This window comes from Opisthocomus hoazin, chromosome 7 (genome assembly GCF_030867145.1).
Source record: "Opisthocomus hoazin isolate bOpiHoa1 chromosome 7, bOpiHoa1.hap1, whole genome shotgun sequence".
Classification (NCBI taxonomy): Eukaryota; Metazoa; Chordata; class Aves; order Opisthocomiformes; family Opisthocomidae; genus Opisthocomus; species Opisthocomus hoazin.
In genome coordinates this window covers 29,956,228-29,968,475 of record NC_134420.1, presented here as the reverse complement: position 1 = coordinate 29,968,475, position 12,248 = coordinate 29,956,228, and the positions used below count along the sequence as shown (strand labels likewise).

Genomic DNA, 12,248 nt, shown 5'->3' with positions numbered 1-12,248 from the left:
GTTCAAAGAGTAGATTCAATATCATTCCCATTCATCCAGGACTTCTTAGCACTCTTAGCCTGCAATTGTGTTTAAGATAATGAATATAATTAACATGAATTGCTATGTATCTGGACTCAACATCCCAGTGCTAACTGCTCCAGAAACCTATAACAGATGAGAGGGGAAAAAACCAACAGAAAGTGACCATCAAGTTCCACAAAATTCAGGTATGCCTTGAAAGCCAGTTTTGAGAAAGTCCACCTTCATCAAAAACAATGATGCAGAGCCATATGAGTCAAGAAGCAGAGGCGGAGGAAACAGCATCAAAACCACAGATAAAGGGGCTCTGGGAAGAAAACAACAAAGGCAGGTACATACAACAAAGAGCAAACCTGCTTTTAATATCTTTATCTGAACTCAAATAACAAATTGCTAACAAGAATATTACTTGAACTGCTCAAGTAAGAGAGACAGATAACAAACCGTCCCACCTAAGACTTCCAGAAAGAAATTGCTGCTTTTTCTACAGTATACTGATTTGTCGTGGATCCTAAAAAATCCATTTCCATCAGCATTTAAGTGACAAGAAGAGCCCATCTAGATTCTTACATCTCCTACCACGTCTTTTGTTAACCTCAAATGTAAACATCAGGATGGTAGGGAGAAAAATCTAAAAACACAGCCTAACAGCTTTTGGATATGCTACCTTTCTACCACTATACCAAAAGGCAACCATTGATCAAACTCACCTCTCTTACCCACCTTCACTATACCCTATCAGAACTTAGCACTTGGCATCCCATCCTTCCTGTGGTGTCAGCTTAGGCTACAGTCACCCTACAAAGTAAACCCCTTACCTCTGGGATTCCCTATGCTCCTCTCTCCAGTTACAGAACTCGTCTTGCTGTTCTGGAGCTGTGGCTCCATAATTGTTTCAAGTTTCACAAAAAACCTCAGCCATTCCAATCTCTCCTTTTTCCTGCCAAGAAAACCTGGAAGGAGTCTCTTTTGCAGAAGTTGAAGGTTGTCACAGGAAGGAAAAAACACTCTCAAACACATGAGCACACAGTGAACAGCTGGGAAAGAGAGCAGTAAAGACCAAGACTGGCTGTACAAAGAGTCCAAGTTCTACCCGTGTGCTCTTAGAAGTTGGGGTGCTAATGGAAAACAGTAGGTGCATTGTGAATTGATTGCATTTCTGCAGATTAGTGCTCCCATTGCTGTGTCTCTAGCAAACAATGATACAGAGTCTGACTGAAAAGGTAGAGACTGGATTTAAACATGAGCATGGAATTCCTTCACCAAGGTAGGGAAGAAGCTATTTCAGTAAGTGGTAAACTCCAACCTCTCTCTCTCCTCACTCAAGCTTTCCAAAACCTCTTTCTGTCCCAGCCATTAAGTAAACTATATGCTTATTCTCACCATGACACACATTTCCCTCCCTGAAACAGACTTCCACCACTACACCTGAGAAGTAACAGGTAAAACAGAATCCCAAACAAACCTACTATCCAAGTAAGGGTACTCAGTTACTACTGAGTAACCACACTGCCACAGCCATTGTCTCCCCTTGTCTCTCTCCTAATAAAGTTAGCTCAGAAACAATTGCTTCCAAGCAGTTCCTAATTAATATTTTCAGGTACCAATGCACAAGTCAAGGTTCTTAAAGAAGCTAACAAGAAAAGATACTTTAAATGAAGACATTCCAAAAGAAGTGTGATTGCCTTGATCTCTCACATGAATGTCTAATCAGCTGTGCACTTCTCTCCCTAACATATAAAAAAATTAAACCAAAATGTCAGCTTGAAGTGGAGCACCGACTGTTACACAAAACAGACTCCCAAAATAAACACTATGGAAGAGGCCAAAAAGAGCGTACCATACTGTTCTCTGAAACAAATAAAAATCATGTTCAAGAAACTGGAAGTGAGACTTATAGCTTTAATGCAGTGGCAGTCATCTATCAGGCTGTGATCTTAGAACTTTTTAAGACACAAGCCTAGTGGAAGAACTTTAGATTTGGCAGTTCTTGTCGTGACAGCGTCAATACAGCAACCAAAAACGGCAGAAGACGGGCATGACAGATACTCATGTACCTTATGCACTAATGAAGATACCCCTGCAAGATGCCCATCTGTGAAAGCACAACTCTTGGCCTAAAAGATGCCTTAAACATAAGGATTTTAAGTTGACAAATAAAGTCAAATAACATCACCCTGAATCTTGTAAACTTTCTTCAAGTGATTTATCATCTCTGCAAAGCAAGAGTCTGCTTCCACAAAATCAGAATGCCCATTATGGTCTCAGTAAAACAGTGCCTACAGTGCTCTCATTCTCTGTCTGTGTGCTCGGTGGTGTCTCAAAAGAAATTAAAAAGATAAAGCACCAAAGCAAGATTTCAGGCCTGGGAGGTAAAGCCCTTCTTGTTGTAGAGACACAATGAAGACCTTCCTAGTCTGTGACAATGGCACAACTGAATGGATCTACCCCAGCACAGATCCTCCTGGAAGGAACGAAAAAGGAGAGGACAGAAACGGGAAAAGCTGCAGACATTAAAAGAGTGTACTCTCCAAGCTCCTTCATATCTACATTCTAACAGGCAGCCCACTCTCAGAATCAGACAGAGGAGTCAGCCACAGTCACACCTTTAGCCTTGGCTTGAAAGCCTTTATAGAACTGTAGTGAAGGATCTGAGCCAGGCTTTCAGACAGCGAGGTGGTGCACTGTCCTATATATCTGCTTTTTAGTCCGACAGATAAAACAGACCTGTATTTGTGTATTTGTTCCCACACTTACTGCAGACAAAAAGGGACATAGCTGGCTAGAATTCAGCTGCAGAAACACCTTCACATTCTGATTATGGTGACAGATTTAGTTACACACGAAAAAAGTTAGCTTGTGCTATCCAATGAGTCCTACAATCATCACCCGCAGTCTCCAGCATCAGCGCTGTTCTAGACTAAAAAAAGACTCTAGAAGGGAACCAAACTTGTTGAAGTCAAAAGAAAGGATAGTTTAGCTCTAAAAATCTAAACTTACTATGTGATCCAAACATAAGACAGTCAAGAAAAACCTTGCAATTAGAAAGCTCAACATCGATGACTTGTCTATAAAGAACATATTTTTACCAGTTATGCCAGAAGACTAAAGTGATGTCATTCTCCATTCAGAGATTCTTATCCCAGAATACAAGAAGTCTTTTCATTTTAGCTGGGGATTCTGCTAAAGCTAACCTTAAAACCCACTCATACCAATTTATGTGTTAATAACCTAATATTACAATCTGTATACAGATTACAAACTGTATTAAATGCTTTCATGCAGACATGACTAAGTTTACAGTTGTCAGTTGCATTCAATAAGCAGCAAGATGACGACAGTGACAGCTTAAACACAGGCAGCGCATGTAGAGAGATAACATCTTATCAGACCAAATAACACAGTTATACCTTGTGTCTCCCTCCTCCTCCCCCACCCATAAAAGCTGGTGTAATAGAGGGTTATTACCAATACCTATAAAAAAACCACTCTAATTCACATTCTTAGACCAACACTACTGCTATTGCTATTACTAACTAAATGTCTTTATGAACAAATTCAAATGAGATTCTGGAGACGCTGCATAGAGAAAATGACACCGTTAGACTGACACACAGGAGGAGAGGCTTTAGCTTAAATTTAGAGGCTATATGCACACAAACAGTGCAGAGGCCAAGTTTTTCATGCCCCTTACTAAGTCATTAGGTAAGCAAAGCTCAAAAGGTACAATAATGAATCACAGAGGAGAAAAAAAACTTCCGAATCCCACAAAAGATTAGAGCCACGGAAAGCTTGTCTCCCAGGCACCCTGCACAAGCACAGGGCTCACTCCTTGCCCAGAGCTCCATGTATAGTAAAACCAACTGGTGTTTATGTCCCTTACACAGTAGTAACTCCCTGTCTTACACCATATCTGGAGAAGCAGGGAAGTCAGAGCATCTAGCTCAGGGCAAGAAAGAAATACACGAAGAAATACGTGATTGCTTGGATGTGCAAGTAAAGGAGGAGGGATACAGGAGCCAAAAGGAGAAGCAAGAACTATGTATAATAAATTTCAATGTGAAGTGTCAGCAAAAGAAATCAAATGAGTCACGAGACAAGTTCCAGCTCTACGGACCCCCGCACAGCAGCTCCTTCTAATCAGCCAGGAGAAATAATGAAGCCAAAAAGGAAAAAGACAGCATGTCTTGAATGCACAGACCAGAATTCAATATGAAATATTCAACCAACAAATCCAGCCTTTGCATAGTAAGGAATAAACACTTCTTTTTGCTCAGTATGAAAGACATCCTTAACATGGTTGACTGAATTGCTTCCCTGACTGGATGCTTTTCCTGTGTGAATATTATCTGCAGGGGAACACACTTCTCTGCACACATTTACCCAGCAGAACAAGCCACCCCAGACAAATGAAATGGAATAATGGAAATATTAAGGTCTATGCTTGCGACACACTTGGCTCACAAAATGGGCCCAGCAGCCACCATATTTCTGCTCTTCCAGACCACAAAGCTTCTTAGGAAAAGCTACTAGGCAGTCACTCTTCTGCATTATCTCCCCTCATTTACATTTTGCACAAACAAGACCACAATGACAGGGGAAGACATTCACTCACCCTGTACTTCTGAATATTTAATTGCTGGAGCATGAAACGACAGCTTTACAGAACAACAAAAAAAGTCTACCATGACTTAAACAGTCAGAAAGGGATTAATATCTTTCTTTTCTGGGAACAGCTAGTGTTACCAGTGTCCTTCATAAGGGGACTTCACCCTGACACAAAAGGACATGGAGATTTATCATCATGCTATCTCAAGTATGTGCCACTGCAACAAGTGAACATGAAATCTATGACAGTAGCAAAGTTGACAGCATCCTCTGCTGACAGAAGCAACAAAAAACCCCAGATTTTTGAGGAGTTCACAGCTCCCGTCAAACAGACCTCCTTACCACACCACCTCCATACGCTACTTCTATGACCATGCTCAGAATCACATAATGTTAATTATGTTTTAGTTATGTTTTAATCACAATATACACCAAGGGGGGGGGGGGGGGGGGAAATCAGTGAAATACTTAAAGTACCCAGAGAAAATTCCATATTTAAAAGGAAATGACTGAAGATAGACTAGAAAAGGTCATATTCTCTTTTCCGCTAAAATTTATTTTAATTTAAACTCCTATGATTTTGGTCTCCACGCCACCTAAACAATCCATTACTGTACTTCCATTTATTGGAAAAGGTTTGCAATAAATTTGTTTGCTGGGATTACACTGGGTATCACTAGAAGTTCAAAAGCAGATTCTGGAGAGCAGACTTCAAAGTTTGTCAGGAGAACTGCTCAGAAAGAAATACAGTGGCTTATGGAAGCGCTGTTCTAAGGTTTGGATCCAGGGCCACTCCTCACTCTGGTACAAGAGGCCATTTGCTCTCCTTACAGGAAACTAAGCCTTAACACAAATTCACAATAACCAAGTCTTCCAAAAAAACAATCCCAGTAACTTCAGCTAATTTAACAAAGTTGTACTGATAGAGCAAGTACCAGAAGACGCCTGGCTGTCTCCTACAGCCTTAGACCAAAGAACTAAGTCCTCCTAAACCTATTAGTGGTTCCTGTTCTGTCTCAAGATTTGAAGGCTCTAATAAACTCTTGGCTCCCCACCCACTCCATGGGAGAAAAAGATTCTCCTTTCCTTCATTTAACCAGTCATTTAAATCTGGTTGAGATAGCCCGATGTACTGAAGGTAGCCTAAAGCATCCTTGATTTTCATAACAGAAGTGACAAGACCCATTTGTAGCAATCACTGCTCTAATTATTGATTGAATGACTTGATTTAACTTGTTCCTACAGGAAGCTTGAGACGTCTTTGATTGGCAAACAGTAGGAAGCCACAAAGCAGTTTTGTGCTGACAACAGACTCAAACAAGAGGGTAAGGCAGCATGCACACTTACTCAAAATCTTCAAATTCTATATCGTTTCCCTCTACAGATGGACTTGAATTCTCTGAAGTGGAAGAAGAGGAGGAGGAAGAGCGGAGACGGTTTTGTTGGTATCGCATAGACCGCTGTCGAATACTGTCCCTCCGGGAAAGATACTGGATCATCCTCTGAGCATAATATGCAGCAGGAGACAACCTGAGCAAGAGATATACAGACACTCGTTACACAAGTACAGAATGACAGCCAGTCCTATTTTTCCTTTTGAGCTTCAAGTGCCAGGACAGTACAGCACATCATAAAAGCGGCCGTTTGTATTTTATTCACGAGTGAGACAGAGTAAATAAAGAAAGCATGGAGAAGTAATTTTCCATTCATATGCTACACTCCCACGTGATTCCCTTGTGGAGCCCATTGTTTCATTTACTACCAGTTCATACAACTAACCCCAGCAAGCATCCCTGATAAGAATCAAGCCCACTTTCAGTGTCAACTCTGCTTGCAATGCCAAACAGCACCAGTGTTCAAATACACGTTGAATCAACAGGCTGTTGTTTTAAGAGTACTTAAAGGGAGCATCATGAAGTATCAAGCTGGAGAAAAAATGGTTTAATAGCTTTAACTACTTTGTAATCCAAATGGTAGGCAATTTCATCAGATCCACTAGATGTATATTAAGAGGAGCTTTAAAAGCCTTGCATCCCACCTGAAAAAAACAACCCACCTTTCTCTGCAATTAACTCTTCATTCTTTCTCGAGCATAACTTGGCCTTTGTTTGCATCAGCTATCATATGCCAGTATTACTTGATGTTAGATTGGTAAAAATGCACTTTTCCTACCCTGCATATATCCACAGCTCCTAGCACATGCTTTCTGTGACAGTTACTCAGTATTAAAGTCCAGACACCTCAGATATTTGAATAATCATTTCTTTAGCCTTATTTGGATTACACTTGAACTCTAATTTGGGGGAAGGAGGGGAAATGAAAAGCACCCCCCCCCCCCCCCCGCAAGTAATCAGACATTAAAATGTCTATTCCTTTAACTTCTAGCTCCTCCCCATTCCATACATGTGTTCAATTTTGTTCTTTTTTATTCAATGCAAGTTACCAGACTCTATTTTCACAAGCCTGGGAAGTACCAATCTCATTTCTTGCTAAGGCACTACGGGCAGGAAACTGATAACGGAGAAAGCACCTCTAATTTTTAATCAGCAAATGGAAGTGTGAGTAGCTTTAAACAAATCAAACAAAAAAAACCCGCAAACAGTGAATTCCAGCGGATAGTCTAGAGATGAAATCATCTGCAGTCATGAAGAGAGGTGGCCTCTCTGCCTTCAAGGAATAATACCCATCTTTGGGACAGAGCTTCAAGATAAATTCAGTTTACAGTGGACCTCACCAACAGCCATGAACACTCTTAAGCATATGTTTAACTTTGTAGTGACCAACACCACACAGTTTCAGTGTTATACTACAACCAGCAACAAACATGCCACTCTATAATCATCTCTGATAATATGATTGTTTCAACATTTTTCTTTTACCCTCCTTCCACAGTTGTGCTGATTCTATGGGAATGTACTGGGAATAAGATTTAGCTTATATTTGGATAGTTTCACATCCACATCAGTATGAGAAGCAAACAATCGGACTAGGTTTGATACAATGCTCTGCTACTATACTTAAAGTCACATTTCAAAGGAAAACTACATTTAATAGTACTTCTAGAGACTACTCCCTAGAGCAGCACAAAAGAAATGTACTAATTCTTCAAGGGATAGATTGTATTAATGTTGTTTTGGCTGCAGAACCCATCAACGACATTCAATCTCCCATTCCATCATACACTCAGATCATATAAGCAAAAGAGAAGGTGGCAAAAAAAGAAGGAATTAGAAGTCACATAGACAGTAAGAGAAAGTGTCTTCCCCAAGGTAAGCTCCTTGTACCCTACATGGGTACCTTCGTGGTACACAGGCAAGTCTAGCAGACAGACTACAGGCTCAGGGGCCTAAAAACTTAGTCAACAAGCAGCAAAAGGGTAAGAGGAACCACACACACAGTTTGTTTTGGATTCCTCCTGGATCTTTTATGCACTGTTTGATGAGTTAAAGCTGTTCGTGCTTACATAACATAGAAGGCTTTGCTGTACAAACACAGCACTTCTCTCTACTCCTGTGAAGACTTAATACACCAAGTATAAAAAAGTAAGGCATTACAGCAGTGCACTCATAAATGAGGAGCTGTTCCATTCTTTGGCCTTTTCCGTAAGTCAAAGCCTCTATGCATGCCTAAAAATAAGTCTATGGCATAATATGTGCATACAGAGAAAGAAAGGAACATGGAAACATAGCAACACTGGAAAACATTAACAGTGGTCTCAGCAGTCCAGCAGTGTAATCACTGGAACTTTCTTCTTTGCTAGTATCACACCAAGGGAGAGTTTTACAGAAGGATATAAAGAACTAGTTTTGCATGCAGTCTTCTCAAATTATGCAGCACATCACAAGAAAAAACACAATGATGCTTGTTAGAAGAACAAGAAAAAGTAGGCAATAAAGACTGGCCATAACAGATGATGAGATGCCAGATTCATCTTCCTGATAGCACATGGTATGTAGACTGGATAGACTGTGAAAAAGATTTCCAAAGAGAAGACAAAAAGCTTAAGTCCGATACACAGAGAGAAAGGTGCGAGAGACAAAATACAAAAGGGCAGGGCAGAAACATAGTCAAATCAATAGGTTAAGAAATTATTCTTTGCAGATCAGTGTATGCAGGGCAAAAAAGAAAAAAAAAAAAGTTATATTTGTCAGGCTGTACCTGTCTTTGGAATACAGTTATGACACAAACTGGACCAGAGCTGAGAGACAGCGTAAGAGATTAAGCTGTCCTGGAGGGAGGAGAAGGCTGAAAAGCAGCATAAGAAACATTAACATTAAACATATTTCTTCAGTTCATTCAGCTATTGAACACAACTGCAAACCAGCGCCTGACCACAGTTAGCCTACCAGCTGGCTAAACACACGCCAGTCACAGCAGACTGCCTAGTCCATTTATTTCTCCCTCTGTCTCTAATAAAACAGCAGCAAAACAGACAGAGGTTATCCAGTAATTCTTAAACCCAGTTTGCGTTCATAGGACAGTAGGCTGCATTTTGCAACACCACAGGAGCTAAATTAACCTAGTCTCTGAGGTGACTGGACCCTATTTACTGGAGCAGATGGTTCAGAGGAGGAGAAGCTATGCTACCACACATGACCACCACAGAACAAGGCACCAAGTGGGAGAGATGCTGCAGTGAAAAAAACAGAACCACCCAGCTTCTGTCTCATCCAACAACTATGTCACTGAGAGGCAATGCATTCTCTAGGCACCCAGTGCTGCTGGCTGGCCAGTGTGAAGTAGAACTGAGGAATGGAAATGTTTTGCTAGCATTAGTGAAGTTCAGGTGTCTTGCTTTAAATGACATCAAGAATGCTAAAGAGCAAGTTACTACATAGCACAGTGTCCTCAGCTACAGCCAGATATCCAAACCAGCTGGGCATATTTATGGACAACACAAAAATTTTTTACATAAAGGCTGCTTCTCTTCATCCTCCTACTATTTTAGTATCTTCTAAGGAAGTAGTTTGTTTTTTTTTAAAAAGCCCAAGAACATGAACTGGAGAATGTCTATACCGAGTTCCCAAGACAGCCACAAGAACTGGCGTATCTGCATCCAAGTGCACTATACTGCTGTGCGGAACCCCAAGCTTCCTAACATTTCAGAAGTACTGACACCACTCATCAACCCTGCTTTGATGCTGATGGCCAGGATGTTCACTGACAGTACTACAGCTCACACCTCTAAATGTCTCTCAGCCAGCACACATGTTTTAAAGGGGTTACCTGATTGGTGTCATTAATTTCCTTGGTAATATCTACAGTGGCATACATACCACCAACCCTTGAGCTGAAGGCAATGCTGGTACCAGACACCAACTTCCGGTTGCTTCCATTCCACTTAAGCCTGCAACTCACAGGCAACATCCAGCCTGAGGGTCTCTTTCCTGGAAACTTTCTAGCAGCTTTGATTTTTTTCTAGAGGTATATTCACTAAATACCCTTGTGATGCTTTATATATGCAATATGGGAGCATCTTTTTGAGTACTTCTATTTAAATCAAAATAAAAAAAAAATAATATAGGTCTTCTGCGATGACAGCTTTATTTGATTCTTCTGCAGATTGTTTTTTGAGCTCAGTACATAGGGAAACTGTGAAGAGTGACAAAACAACCAGGCTGACCTTAGAGAAGTTCAGCAAGGCCACCAAGCAAGAATGCGGCAGTCTACCTCAGAATATTCATGCTAAATCTGAGGGAACTTAAAAAAAAAGTTCTCCCTGCCTCACTCCTGACCTAGGTTATTCAAATATAGCACCATTACAGACAAAGTGGAACACAACTAGCACAAGCACACGCTCTTAAAAATAAATTCTTCAGATCATGGAGTTATAAAAATAAATAAAAATACTCCATTGGAGACAACTTGGCCTTAAGGAGGTAATATAATCTATATTTAAACACACATGTACACACTGACATATACAGATATGTTTATTTCATCTTTGTTTCAATTTTCCACTTTGTTATTTAAGAACATCTGAAAGTCATAACTTTCCATTACAAACTTACGATGCTACAAAAAAACCTCAAAACGCAGTAACACTACTGTTAATCACAACCTTAATTTCTCATTACAAAGGGGAAGTTTAAAAATATCCTAATAGCCTAGCGCAACAGTAAGGTTTACAGAGGAAGACTCTGATCTCACCCCACTCAAACTTTCAGCTCGTGCTGATCACGCAGCTATGAATCTCATCCTCTGAAAAGGACAGAGACAATTACTGAAACAACCCACTTAAAGGAGGTTTCAAAATTGGATTTTTCTTCCAAAGCTCCTTATAAACTCAAGCTACTATAGCTTCTACCACAACCTAAAAACAATTGAACTGTCACATGAAAAACAGCGTATCAGTTCAAAAAATGGCTTCAAGTAGGAAAATATTTTTGGCAATGCTCCTTATGCTAGGAAATGTCTCAGGCAGTGATCCCTTTTCATACATTTTACTGAGCTTCATCATAGCAGAGATCTGACAGAAGGGAAAAAAAAACAACAACAACAATTCAGCAATCTAGGCAGTCCCTCCTCCTTTTCTTTTTCAAAAGGCAGCTCCCAGAGAGCTAGAATCAGTTCTCACAATCTCTGCTCAATAAATCTGCCTGTTCTGGATTATGCATTCCAGAAATGAGGAACAGTACACTTCCAGCCATTTAGCAGCTCTTGGCATTCATAAATTCACCTGAACGAAGTAACACCTTTTAATTAACATTTGTAAAATACCGTTTTCATCTTTCCAGGTAAATTAATCCCTTTACCTGTCATTTAATCAATTGCCATTTAGAAAGCTTTTACATTTATCTGCGTCATTCTGACATGCAGTTGCCAAGAACTTCTGTAGTTACCTAGGCTGATTTCCCAATGACCTTATGTACAGGTAGCACACTCTAGCTCACCTTCACCTCTCTGCAGTTTTATTTACGTCATTCTTGAGCCTTTGAATTATCTTTACAAAGCAACTTTCTTTGCAATAAATGGAAAAACAGCCTAATATAAGATTCCACCTCTGCAAGGCTTTATCTATGGACATAGTTAGCAAGGAGTTATTTACCAGCATAATTGTACCATGTGGCCAGTTTGCAATGTAGCCTTCTATTTCAGAATTTGTAATTAGAGCATCATCTGTACAAAAATGCACGTTTTGTTGTTAATGATGTAAAAACTAACAAGATTAAAAAAACCCACAAACCTCCTTCAGCAACTTAGACATTTAATTTTCATACACGGATATGCCTGTACTCTCATTTATGATAAATCCTAGTAGCCTTCAATTCACGCAGCTATGCCAGAGGTTCCCCAAGAGGCTAAATCAAGACATATTTTACACTTAGTGAATTCTCCTCATTCATAGCTTTGTTAAACCCATCCAAAGAAAGCTTATTTGTCATGATTTAATTCTTTGAAAGCTTCCAAAGCTGCTTGCTGTTCACAATTCTATCAATTCTTCTGACAGAGTCTGTGGGTCACATTACCCCATCTGTTGCTTTCTTAATACACTAAGTACAACCTGCAAATATCACTCCTTTCCATTTTTTATAACTCTGCCATGTTTGCTTTTTCTAGTCCTCTGAAACACTCCCACCTCTTCTGGAGATTAAGCAGCACTGCAGGTGTTTCTATGT

The 12,248-nt window shown here is 40.1% G+C and overlaps 1 protein-coding gene across 6 annotated transcripts in view; it reads right to left on the bottom strand.

Moving 5' to 3' along the window:
• Positions 1-12,248, bottom strand: part of AMBRA1 (autophagy and beclin 1 regulator 1) — a 137,161-nt gene that overhangs the window by 90,480 nt on the left and 34,433 nt on the right. For all 6 annotated transcript variants that reach the window (XM_075426137.1, XM_075426140.1, XM_075426142.1 and 3 more), the window contains one exon: positions 5,977-6,159. In XM_075426137.1, the coding sequence (XP_075282252.1) occupies positions 5,977-6,159 (183 nt within the window). The remainder of the gene's footprint in view (positions 1-5,976; positions 6,160-12,248) is intronic.